Below are 12004 nucleotides of genomic sequence, written 5' to 3'. Positions count from 1 at the left end.
ACAGAGTAAGATCCTAAAGCAAATACCTAAAAATGCTCTTGTAAGTACGTGTCACACAAAAACAAAAGTAAACAATTTATATTATCTGAAACATCTCGCGATTATCAACATTTTAGCTTCACCTCGGACACTATTCACCCGGGATACTTGCTGCGTTTGTATATCCGATGGGATTCATCGATATCGTTTAGTAAAATAAGACAATAAATAAAGTTGACCCTTAATTACTATCGTTTTTCTTCGTACAGAAAAATGCTCTCGAGAATTGGAAGGACGTATGTTGGGGTAACAGCACTCAGGGGATCCATCCAGAGCAACTCTAGCTATAAAAATATTTTTATTTGGTGCCCTCACTTTGCTACATGATTATTTGATAGAAATAAAGATTCCGCTGTTTGCAAAGTATTACACTGCACGTTATCTTACAATATTTTGTGTGCTTTTGTTAAAATTTTGTAACACAGTTTTGCGAACGGTATACAGGCCTGCATAAGCGGAACGGTGAATTTGCTTTAAAACGAGAAATCTAGCGATTTAAAAGAGTAAAAATTGTTTTGATATTGAATATTCTTTTATGTTACAATTGTATATTGAATGTTTAGTTTTAGGCACCTAACTGAGGTTTTAGCAAATGTTGAGTTCACGTTTCAATGTTTTCAATACAAAGCCAAGGAAGTAACTGTTTCAAGAAGTGTACTCTAGGCTTAAAAATTATCTCAAACATACATAAAAAGTACACATATAAAATATTAAAACGCGACAGTCATCGTCTTCGTTCTCTTAGGAGTGTTCATTGAAATAGGTAGACTAGAGCAAAATTGAAATTTATTAAGCAAAGCCGTTTTTTAAATTGAAACGAAATAATTTACTTAACATAACTGAAACTGTACATGAAGTTGCTCAAGTTTAAGTTATTAATTGTTGAATTATTTTTATCACTATGGACGAAAAAGATGTTTTACCGAATTTTAAAGGTAGGCTTTATTGGTTTTATAAGTGTGTGTAATTAATTACATCAGGTTAATTTTAATATAACGGAGTGACGTTAAAATAATTTTATCTTTGAGCTTTGTTATATGAACAAAAAGCAATTTTGTTTTTCAGAAAATGAAGCGTACGCGGGCAATCCGATGGCAAAACTTGAAGATGCTCTGGTCCTTTGCAAATTTGGTCTATTTCACTGGAAACTCATGTTCACAACTTTGTTGTCTGTTTACGCTACAACCGCTGTTACAACGACGACTTCCTATATACTGCCAAGCGCAGAATGTGACCTCGAGTTGACAATGATGCAGAAAGGATTACTTAATGCTATACCTTTTTTAGGTGAGCTATTTTTAATAACAGTAACGCATTTTTCGTCGTACAAACAAAGGCACGCCTCTCTACACCTATACTAGCTGGCGGACGACTTGTTCTTCCCGTCACTTGTACCATAAAAAATACAAATTCTGTGCATTGTGTGTGTTGTTGTTCTGTGAGAAATATATCACTCTTGAATGTATAAATAAAATCCTAATTGACTAGTTAATTAACACTGAATGATTGAAAATCTCGTTCGGATAAGTAAAAGGAATTGTTTTTTTTTTTACGGTAAAAAACGTAATTAAAAAATTCAGCGCTGCAAATCTACTAAATATCGGGCCGCGTCAAAATCTCCTGTATGCAGGACTTTTATTCGATATAGTAAAAACTAGAACACCTGAATATCTTTATGAAAAACTAATGTGGTCATCTAGTGTTAATGTACGCTACAGAGAGCGATCTGTCCGATCATGTGTTCTTATGGTGCCACAACATAGAACTGCAGCTTTTCGAGGTAGTTTCAAATACTCGGCCTCAAAGTGCTGGAATAATATTCCACCACCTATACGCAACGAGACATCCAAACCCAAATTCAAAGCACTGTACCGGCAGCACCTACTCTCACTTCAAAAATCTGTGTAGTGTGTTTTTATTCTTTAACGTAGTCTGCCTAGAATGGAATTTTGTTGTTGCTTTGATCTATTCTTATTATGTGTATAATTATATTATAATACTAATTACATTACACAACATTAAACACACACATACAGCTGAAACTTATATTCACATTTGCTCATGCACTTACATGTCAAACAGGTTATTTTAGATGCACTATTTACACTTTACTATGTATATTATTATTGTCAATGTATAACTTCACTCATAGTCGTTATATTTTTGCTTTCCCAATAATTTAATCCCTCTCGTTGGTTCTGACCACCAGCGCCTTAGGAAACTTTGGCATATGCTGAGTCAGCGCCGTTTCACTGCTATGACAATCATGTTTTGTTTTTTTCTTTTATGCCTAATCTGTATTTGTGTTATGTCAGTGAATAAAGTGTTTATCTATCTAATTCGAACATCGAAGGTAATGGTTCCTCCAGACATGCAAGTAGATTTATTTGCAAATTTACCCCTCATTTCTTATTTCAGGTCAAATTTGTGCATGCATGTTCACTGGCTTCCTTACTGATGCTTTTGGCAGGAAGATATTTTTAGCCGGTGGTAATGTTGGCATATTTGTCATAGCTGTCATTGGAGCTTCCAGCCAAAGTTACGTGATGTTGCTCACTGCGAAACTCTTGGAAGGCATTGTGTAAGTCACTTTTTGTTTCTTTTAATAAATATTAAAATAAAATAAATATTAGACAACATACGCCGCTCTGATCCCAAAGTAAGTAGCTAAAGCACTTGTGCCATGGAAATGGGAAGCAACGACATTACCACAAACACCCAGACCCGAGACAATATAGAAAAGCTGGCTCTCTAGACTCGGCCGTTGACTCTATATTCATTGCCATGGCTGGTATGAGAAGAAAAAAGGTCTGAGGGTTTTATTTGGGGCATTACAGCCAAGTTAGTCTACATGCAATAATATTATTTACGTGCAAGTGTGACGAAAAAGATTGTGTATTTCACGGGCTGTACGGGAATTACTTAACTCGACTCCGAAAACTCTAATATTATCTCGTTCGTAATTCCTTGTTTACCGCCTTTAAAACTCAATGTAGTATTTACACAGACATCTCTACACTTACTGGGAAAACCACTGATGATATTTAAAAGGCTGTACTGATGTTCACCGAACGTAGTTAAGACAGACGTACAGTTACACAGGCAGACATACAGTTACACAGACAAAGGTTTCAAACTTGTAACTCCCTTCTTGTAAATTTCCGAAATCTCCAATAAAATATGAGAAATCATTTCACTTAATTTAACATAATTTAACTACATAATTATGTTTAGCATGTAAATGTTTTGGCTGTAAATTATATTGTGTATAAAATAAATTCAAATAAATTTTATTTAAGTAAAGATCACCTCGCCTTAATGTAAGAAGGTCACAACTGCAAAATGACAACTTTTCAGGAGAGGTGTTTAAAAATGTTACAATATATTATAGATAAATGTCCAAAGATATTTTTTATGTTTAAAGAGTTAGAAAGAAGAGTTATAAAATTTCACTATATAAAATATGTTCACAATTACTTTCATGTAGTTCTTAGTATTTTTATTATTTTCATGTGATAAAAGCACATTTGGCATATGATCACATGTGGTTTTTCATTATACCATCGATACTATTTATTATTCTTTAAAATTATTGTTTTTTCACTCACTCATAACACCGGGGAAAACCTGAGTCGCGGGTGCCATGGACACACGCATAGACAATCACACTACATCCAAGAAAGAAACGTAAAATATTTCTCCCGGCTCGGGAATCGAACCCAGGATCTCTGCTGTAGTCCAGTACGGCAACCGTTCGGCTACAGAGGCATTTCAATAGAATTAACAAATAGCAATAAATATAAGTCAGTCAGCTATTTGTTGATACAAATATATATTTTTAATAATTGGGTGATTCTGGAATATTTCAACATTAATCATAATTAATAAGAAATCAAATTCATTACAAATGTGGCTTTGATTCAATTGAACAGTAATGCATTTATGTCGCCGCAAATACTGGGTAGAGCGACGTAAGAATATAATTTAGTTAATCCTCCACAGATAAGAAAATAGTAATAGTAATGTCACGTACATATAAAACATTCGGTAAACGTTCCATTTATCTGCGTACAAACGTAACAATATTCTCTTAAGAACATTCATGCACAAATATTAAATTAACTGCAAAGATTACGCGAGATAAACATTGTAATGTTTGTTTCGTGATTGCTTGTGAATTTTGTTGTGTCATCGAAAAATTTCCCACTTCGTTTGATTGAATTTTGTTTCAAAATACATGGTATTGTTAAGTATACGGTCTTGTATTGGAAGGGTAATTATTACCTGTAAACAAGATATAAGCTTGTATTTTACCGTGTCTTCTGCCACTATATTATAACGAACTAATTGCCTCCGTGGCCGAAGGGTTACCAAGCTGGACTGCCACGCAGAGGTCCCGGGTCGGGAGAAATATTTGTAACCCCTACATTTATTTCTCTCGTGTGGTTTTGGTGTAATATGTGGTTGTCTACATATCGCACTGTTAATACAATAGTGTATTAACTCAAATAGTGTATTTTTCAGAATCGATGAAAAAATGATTACTCACTTCCCGCGTAAGATCATTAAAATTTGTGTACAGGTTAGTTTATTACAGACATCTACACAATTTCCTACTTGCCTAACATATTTAAAAATAAAAAGGAAAATATAATTTGATATTTTTTAATAAGGACTGTTTTGACCAGAACTAGCTCACATAAGCTTGTCTCTTCTTGAGTTAAGTAGATATCTTTTAATTGTTTCTTACAATATTTTAACGACATTTTTATATTGACGTGTAGAGAATCTAATTTTACGTTCAGCAATTGTATAATCTTGAAATTCACATATTTTGAGTTACAACACTATTGTATTAGCAGTGCGATATGTGTGTGTCCATGTTTCCCTTGTGCGGGGCTATGAGGTGTGCTTTATTTCCTTCCGGACACGTAATTTGAGCCACCACGAATTTTCAGTATTAAGTACCCATAAGCTTAAACAATGTTTGATTGGTCAAAGACTATTACGCAAATTTGAAACTAGCATACTAAACATCTTTTCCATAAGTCGTTGTTGAGAATTTGGATTAGCAAGGACGGGGGAAAACTTTTTCTCACATCTCACGGTATCACATTAAGTCGTTCAGAAAAATCTTTATATCTGTGTAATAAAATCGCATCGGGGCGGCAGTTCGAGTACAAATGAAATGCTCAACGTTTTTTCCGCTGTTATTGCATGGACTGAAAGCTTTTAACTGTAACTGCATTACTAACTTTCGAATATTTTATTTCATCTCTCCTATTGTAAGTCAAATAAGTAATCTTTATTTCATATTTTATTTTTTTATTAAAAATTATTTGATTAAACTGTACTGCTCATTCGTAAGGCAGATTCCTCTGAGAAGAATGAGCAAGAATCTCTAGGGGTTGTTCTTGTTAAATATACATTTGTACACATTTATTTCAAACATACGTACTACTTAGAAAATTACCAAGGACTAAATGTGTCACTACCACGGATTTTTGTCATGGAAGTACACTGAGGCTCCATAATAATTAACCTTTAGTATAAAATATTGAAAATTTCAACCGGAATCTTATTAGAGAAGCGTATTAAGGCGATGAGGCGCCCAAAATCGCTTAAATATGGTGTTTTTGTGTAAGTTTTTAGGCGATAACGTAACACGTGGAACTTTGAAAATAGCACATACTGTAACACGTATCTTGAAGTGTAGCTTGAAAGTCCTAGAATATTGCTTATTGTCATAGGTAATACAAAAACTGGATTACAGTGAGACTCTGGTGGTTATTTTTTTGACATATTTTTCTCGGGCAAACCAAACTTGCTTACTACCAAATTTGATGTGGTTACTTAAATGGTACTTATCTTGATCCTGACACTTTATTTGTTTTAAATAAAAAACAAATAACAAATTTATGAGTAAAAATTAACTTTCGCCTACTAAAGTACGAGCTAAATATTTGCTTGCAAATTATGGACAAGCACTGAACAGTGTGAAAAAATATCATACACAAAAAATACGTAAATAAGTAAATATAATGCACCAATTCGTTGAAATCAAAACAAAATATTATAATAAATAATAATAGTAAATACCTAAACAATTTGATTTAGCGCTACAACTAAAAAGTCGTTGAAAAACCAAATACAAAAATACGACAACAATCACATAGAACAATTCGTGAGGTCCGCTGGTTCGTTCCGTGCCTTAGTTGGTATAGCTTCTGACACGGTATGCTAGAAGACATCGGTTCGAATCCGGCCAGATCGAAGGAATTTTTTTCTAAATGTTCGATCTTTGTATTCATAATCATAACAAACATTCAATATAGTTACCACATTGTCATTTTCAGGATGAGCATAGTGTTCACAGCAACAGCAACCTTCTTAACGGAATTCGTCCATCGGGATGTGAGAGATCGGATACTTGTAATGTATTCGTCTTTTATGTCTGTAGCTATAATAACGGCAGCTCTTGTCGCCTGGGCTATATTACCACAAAAACTGGACTTCGTACTGATCGATGGATATTTCGGTAAATAATCATACAGAATTATTCGTAAAATATTAACAGCCTCGCAAGACTTTTGTTCTATCATTTCTTACAAAACTTAATAAATTTACCAAAAACAAACTTTTAAATCAGTGCCTCCAGTGAAAAAGGGAATAAGACGAATTATGTCCTTTTGTCTTTATTGCACAAGCGTATTGGTTTCAGCGTGTCCGTTTACATATCATAATGACATCTCCCTTAGCACAATAAGAAAAACGACGTTAGGAAGTCTCCTAACGTCGTTTTTCTTATTGTACTAAGGGCATAACTCACTGTTTTCAAAGGCATAATTTTAGTTATCGGGCATTTTTTATGAGTATAAAGGTACATGTGCCTGTAACTCAAAAAATACATGCAAGTCTACCGAATAAGCACAGATATATTTTTACATAAAGACACTTTTCGTATTGTTCCATAATGACTGGGAAAAAATGTAGGACCAAAAGCGACTATTGCTTTATTCCACAGTGTACATAAAGATATAACTGAGCAATTCATTTGTTCCACTTGGTGTTGCTATTGGTTAATAGTCGTTTTATTCCTTTAACGATTTTAAGTCTTTTATCAATGCGGTTAGTATCATAAGTATTGTTATAACTATGGAATAGTCGCAGTTAAGGGAATAAGACGAATTATATCTTAAAGTTTGTTAACATAAGTCGTGTTACTAACTTTAAAGACTCATATATAAGGACGCAACTCGAAAAAATCTTAAAAAATATATAGAAAATGTAACTGAATGTTTAACCAATACCCATTAAACGAAAGCTTAGATGTACACCTAAAGCTAGAAATCATAACAACAACCGAACGAAAAGCGAAAACAACCGAAAGCGAACAACCAATAATCAATAAAAGTATGGTTGCCTCTCTTGAAAAGTGTCGATTTTGAGTTATTCCCTATTTTATTGGAGGCACTGAAATTTTTGTTCTGCTATCTGACAGTTTTAAGATTTGTATTATGCAACGCTTCTCGCGTACTGTCGTTCATATAAATAATTTTGGTGGTGGGTGCTTTCTTTTATTTTTTTTTTCTAACAACATCAAGTGACGGGACAACAAGTCGTGCGCCTGATGGTAAGCTACACGCCTGTCCTTAACAGTTACAGTGCCACTCAGAGCTTTAAATTGCAAAGATCTGACGGGGCACTACGTACTACTGCATCCGTCACCCAGCGACATAAGTTGACAAGTCTGCCTGTAATTTCACCAGCACCCATACCCTTCAAAACCACAGTAATGCTGATAATACTATTTGGCGGCAGAAATAGGTAAGGTGGCAGTACTACCCTGGATGAAATCTTTGACAAGGAGCTCTACTGCTACTGTCTTTTGTTACCGCACAGAGTTATTACCATTTAGGTCACTCTTAAAGTAATATACTGCGAGAATGTCAGTCTTTTAAAAATAGCCCTCTAGATGATATACAATATTATTGCATGTAAGGTGAAAGATGAGTGTTGTCGTAGCAAAATGAAAGACTGTGGTCTTGTTCTACCCCAACGGGAAAATGGCGTGATGTGTTTATGCCCAATATCTTTCTCCATTCCTTTTTATTAAATGCGCGCTTGGTGTTAATGTATAATTTAGTTTCATTGGTATAACATTATTCATAAGTTTCAGAATAAGGTTCTTTCAACAAAATTATATTCTTATATGTATCCAACTGGGACGCATAGTGTGTGGGAGTCGGATTGGGAGATAAGGGGGAATATTGTCATTGCCTGCATTTATGGCACTCTAGGGCGTTGACACAATTTCATCAATTTAATTATACTCTACTATTTAAAATTTCAATGTACGTCAGCTGTGCGTATTTTTATAAATACACTAGAACTCCAAAATATTTATCATATCTTAAGCTAAGTAGCAGGAAGTGATCGAAGTGATAATTATCATTGATGATGATGATGTTGATATCGTGCCATGGTTTGTATCAGAGATGTATCCAGCCGTGCCAAATGTCAATCTCAAATAATGCTACAAACCAAAACATTCTCACCAAGATTTTTCTTCGTGTTTATTTAATTTTCACTCTGTTTGTTATTTTTAGTCAAAAATAAAAGTGATCAGACTATGAATCAACGTCGATAATTATCGGATAATTATCAACATGATTATCAAAGAAAATAAATATCTTGACAATATCGAACCCTGCTAACTAGTTATTAAGTTGAAATCGTCGGCTCTCTAAGAGCAGATATTTCATTTTTAGATTCATATTTAATTTAGCTTAAAATCAACATTTGGTTTCAGCGAATGAATTGCCTTATCGTGTAACAGCGTAATTATCAAATTCATTGCAACATTATTGTCTCTTTGCGAATGTATTACAACTACGCAAAAGTGTAATCCAGCGACATTGTCATATTTTTTCATTTATAAGTATATACAGGGTGGAAAATATCACTCGGACATGAAGGGGAACTACCTTAAGCTTTTGAGACAGCTAATTTTACACAAAGGAACCTTTTTATTGTTTTTCTTAATAATGTGATTTTTTAAAAGCTTGTCTGATCCTGAAATCGAATGAACTAAAAATACAAAAGATATACACTCACTATTTTATTGACCCAATGTTTATTGGAGTGATTTTATCCATAATATTGATCCTATTGATTAGTACGATAAAGTGTTTGTTTATTTTTTGCGCTATTCATTGGTTCGATTTCAGGCCGAGATAAGCTATTAAAAAATCCGTGAACGCATTTATCGATTGATTTTAAGTAAAGTTCGTATGTATTATTTTTCCACATAGTCTTAATCCACTAAGTCCTCACTCGTACCTCAGCCTCAATGTACCAAGAAATAAGTTTTCAAATTCGCTCCTCGTAGAAGTTTCCGGCCATCTCCTTGGTCGGGTTAGTGACTGCCTTTTCACTTTCTCGTCCCGTTGTGAAACATTCTCTGGGTCATGTCTCCTTTATTTTGGTGAAGAGATGAAAGTCTAAAGAGGCCAAGTCAAAGTATGGAAAGGACGACGTGAGGTCCGATGTAGCTTCTTTAGGGTCTCACGAAGATATTGAATCACTCCGCGCACAACAACTCCAGACAGTGCAGGCTCCGAGGTGGCGGGACGCGACGTCGAGGGCTCCATTTCAACGCCTTGCTGTGATCGTGTTTTTAGACCTACAGCGGCCCTTCACCTCTCATACTATTTAAAAGGTTCCCCTATTCCGTACAATATTTAGATAATAGATTGTAGATTTAGAAAAAAAAAACCCATTGCGACCTACAAACTACAGAACACAAAATTATATTTAGTAGATCTTCGAAACAAAGCTACCTTGTACATGTAAACATTCGCACTAATTCTGTATTGTTTCAGAAATTCATCCATGGAATATTTACCTTTACGTAAACGCGTTATGGAGCTTGTTTGCAGCTTTGATGTATAGCCAAATGCCGGAAAGCCCGAAATTTCTTTTGTCACATAATCAAGAGAACAAGGCTTTAGATGTTTTAAAATATGTTTATCATAAAAATACTGGCAATGATGGGGAATCCTTTCCGGTGAGTTTCATTGATTATGACATTCAGTAAAATGAAACTGTTGGTAAAATTTGCGATATTACACTGGGCCAATAGGGTCTATTTTGTCATCTTTTCTGTTGCATCTTACGTCGCTGGTGACTCCAAGGACAGAACATCAGAACCCAGGCCCTTATCAACCGTCGGATATTAGCTATAGTAAACTTGCCTACTGTTCCAGACTAGTATATTGCAAGTCAACTTGTAAACCGACTGATACCCTGATACCCTGGGTTATGGAACGGGTATTAGAGAAAACGACCCGTGGATCGATATAATACCCAGTCTCACCTCCAAAGCACCAAAAGAAACTGGGACCCCGCCTTCGACTATTTATGCGCACCTTTATTTATACATAATCAGATTAAAAAGGTAAATCGAATGGGAGACCTGATGGTTGGCAGCTACTCTGCGTAACGTTTTATCATGTCCACATAAAGGGAGAACTCCTAGCTTTCTTGTCACTGGCAATATTTATTCTTTTATTTGGTTTCTTGATCCTACGTTTATTTATATACTTGCTTGTGTGATTTTACTAAAACGTGTGCATTGTTCTGTATTATAAAAAAATATAGATAACATCATTGAACATCACTGGCATATACAAAGAGACAATCAAAGTCGGTATAAAGAAGAAAGTGACTAACGCCCTCTTTGAAGTGAAGGAACTTTTTAGAAGACCTTTGATCTTCAGGCTCATCCTGTTTTCGGCCGTTACTTTTATGTGCTTGCTTGTGTAGGTATTTCAATTTCAATTTATTCTTCTGTACCATAATCATAGTTGAATTAATTTCATGCTTCACAGTGATATTTGAAACTTTGTATTTTTTTTTTTTTGTAATTTATACTACTCATATTTAACCTACATCTCCTCCTTCGTCCTCCGTGTACATCAAAATGTAATAATATGTGAAGTGATTCAGACCCTGACAATATGATTCTAATGATCACGTAAACGACCAGTGTACATTATAACGAAAATATCGCATTCAAAGGAAGGGGTACAGCCCATAAAAAATTAACCCAGTCCCTACTCAAAAATAACTTATCTCATAATTTTGCATTTATTATTTAGGTAAGTAAATTCTTTATACATTTTGTTTTCCTTATCAATGGCTAACATATCATATTGCCTTTTCACATTTGCTTTAGCGCATAGAGTTAGGTAATGATATATATGTTCATGTATAAACAAAAGCCTATCACAGTTTTTGTTATCTATTCTTCAAAAACTACTATAAGGAACTATGAAGTGTCTAATCAGGGTAGGAATATAACAGTATAATGAAGAAAATAGAAATATAAAACGATAGTCAAAAATTATTTTTATTATACATTTTTATTCTACATTCTTATAATTAATTATATACGTCTAATAGCACCCTCATTATAGGGTGGTCGTATTTGACCTTCGCCTTTAGCATTTTTTTATTAAGCTATTGTGTCCTACTGCTGGGCAAAGGTCTACCCCAAAATCCTCCACTACTCCGTCTTCGATTTCCCACCACACCCTCTCAAACTTTTCAAGATCGTACCGCCAACGCCTTCTCAGCCGTCCCCACCATCCCCTTCCATCCTCGGGCACCCAAGGAGTGACGATGTTCGCCCGTTTCTCGGGTTGCACCCGGCTAACGTAGCCCGCCTAATTCCATTTTAGCCTATATATTTTGCTCCCGTATCAGCAATGCCAGTCATCGAATGCAGCATTATATTGCGAACTTTGTCAATATGTTTTTTCTGGAACTCGGTCAGTGTACCATGTCTGGAACCACGTCTGTGCGCCGTAGGTTAGGATGGGTAGGATGCACACATCTCGACGAGTTTGCGCTTGAATGACTTAGGGAGGTTACCTCTATTTAGAAAAATACATTATTCCTA

At 34.9% G+C, this 12004-nt stretch overlaps 1 protein-coding gene across 1 annotated transcript in view; it reads left to right on the top strand.

Moving 5' to 3' along the window:
- The first annotated feature begins 835 nt into the window (after window positions 1-835).
- The window catches only part of LOC113239501 (synaptic vesicle glycoprotein 2B-like), a 20721-nt gene continuing 9552 nt past the window's right edge, over window positions 836-12004 (top strand). The window contains exons 1-6 of the mRNA XM_026476535.1: window positions 836-974; window positions 1105-1326; window positions 2458-2620; window positions 6396-6577; window positions 9924-10108; window positions 10702-10862. Coding sequence (XP_026332320.1) covers window positions 941-974; window positions 1105-1326; window positions 2458-2620; window positions 6396-6577; window positions 9924-10108; window positions 10702-10862 — 947 coding nt within the window. The 5' untranslated portion in view covers window positions 836-940. The remainder of the gene's footprint in view (window positions 975-1104; window positions 1327-2457; window positions 2621-6395; window positions 6578-9923; window positions 10109-10701; window positions 10863-12004) is intronic.

This window comes from Hyposmocoma kahamanoa, unplaced genomic scaffold, assembly GCF_003589595.1.
Source record: "Hyposmocoma kahamanoa isolate Upper Pololo Valley unplaced genomic scaffold, ASM358959v1 99879, whole genome shotgun sequence".
Taxonomy (NCBI): domain Eukaryota; kingdom Metazoa; phylum Arthropoda; class Insecta; order Lepidoptera; family Cosmopterigidae; genus Hyposmocoma; species Hyposmocoma kahamanoa.
The sequence above is the reverse complement of the archived record's forward strand: the minus strand, read 5'-3'. Positions and strand labels throughout refer to the sequence as shown.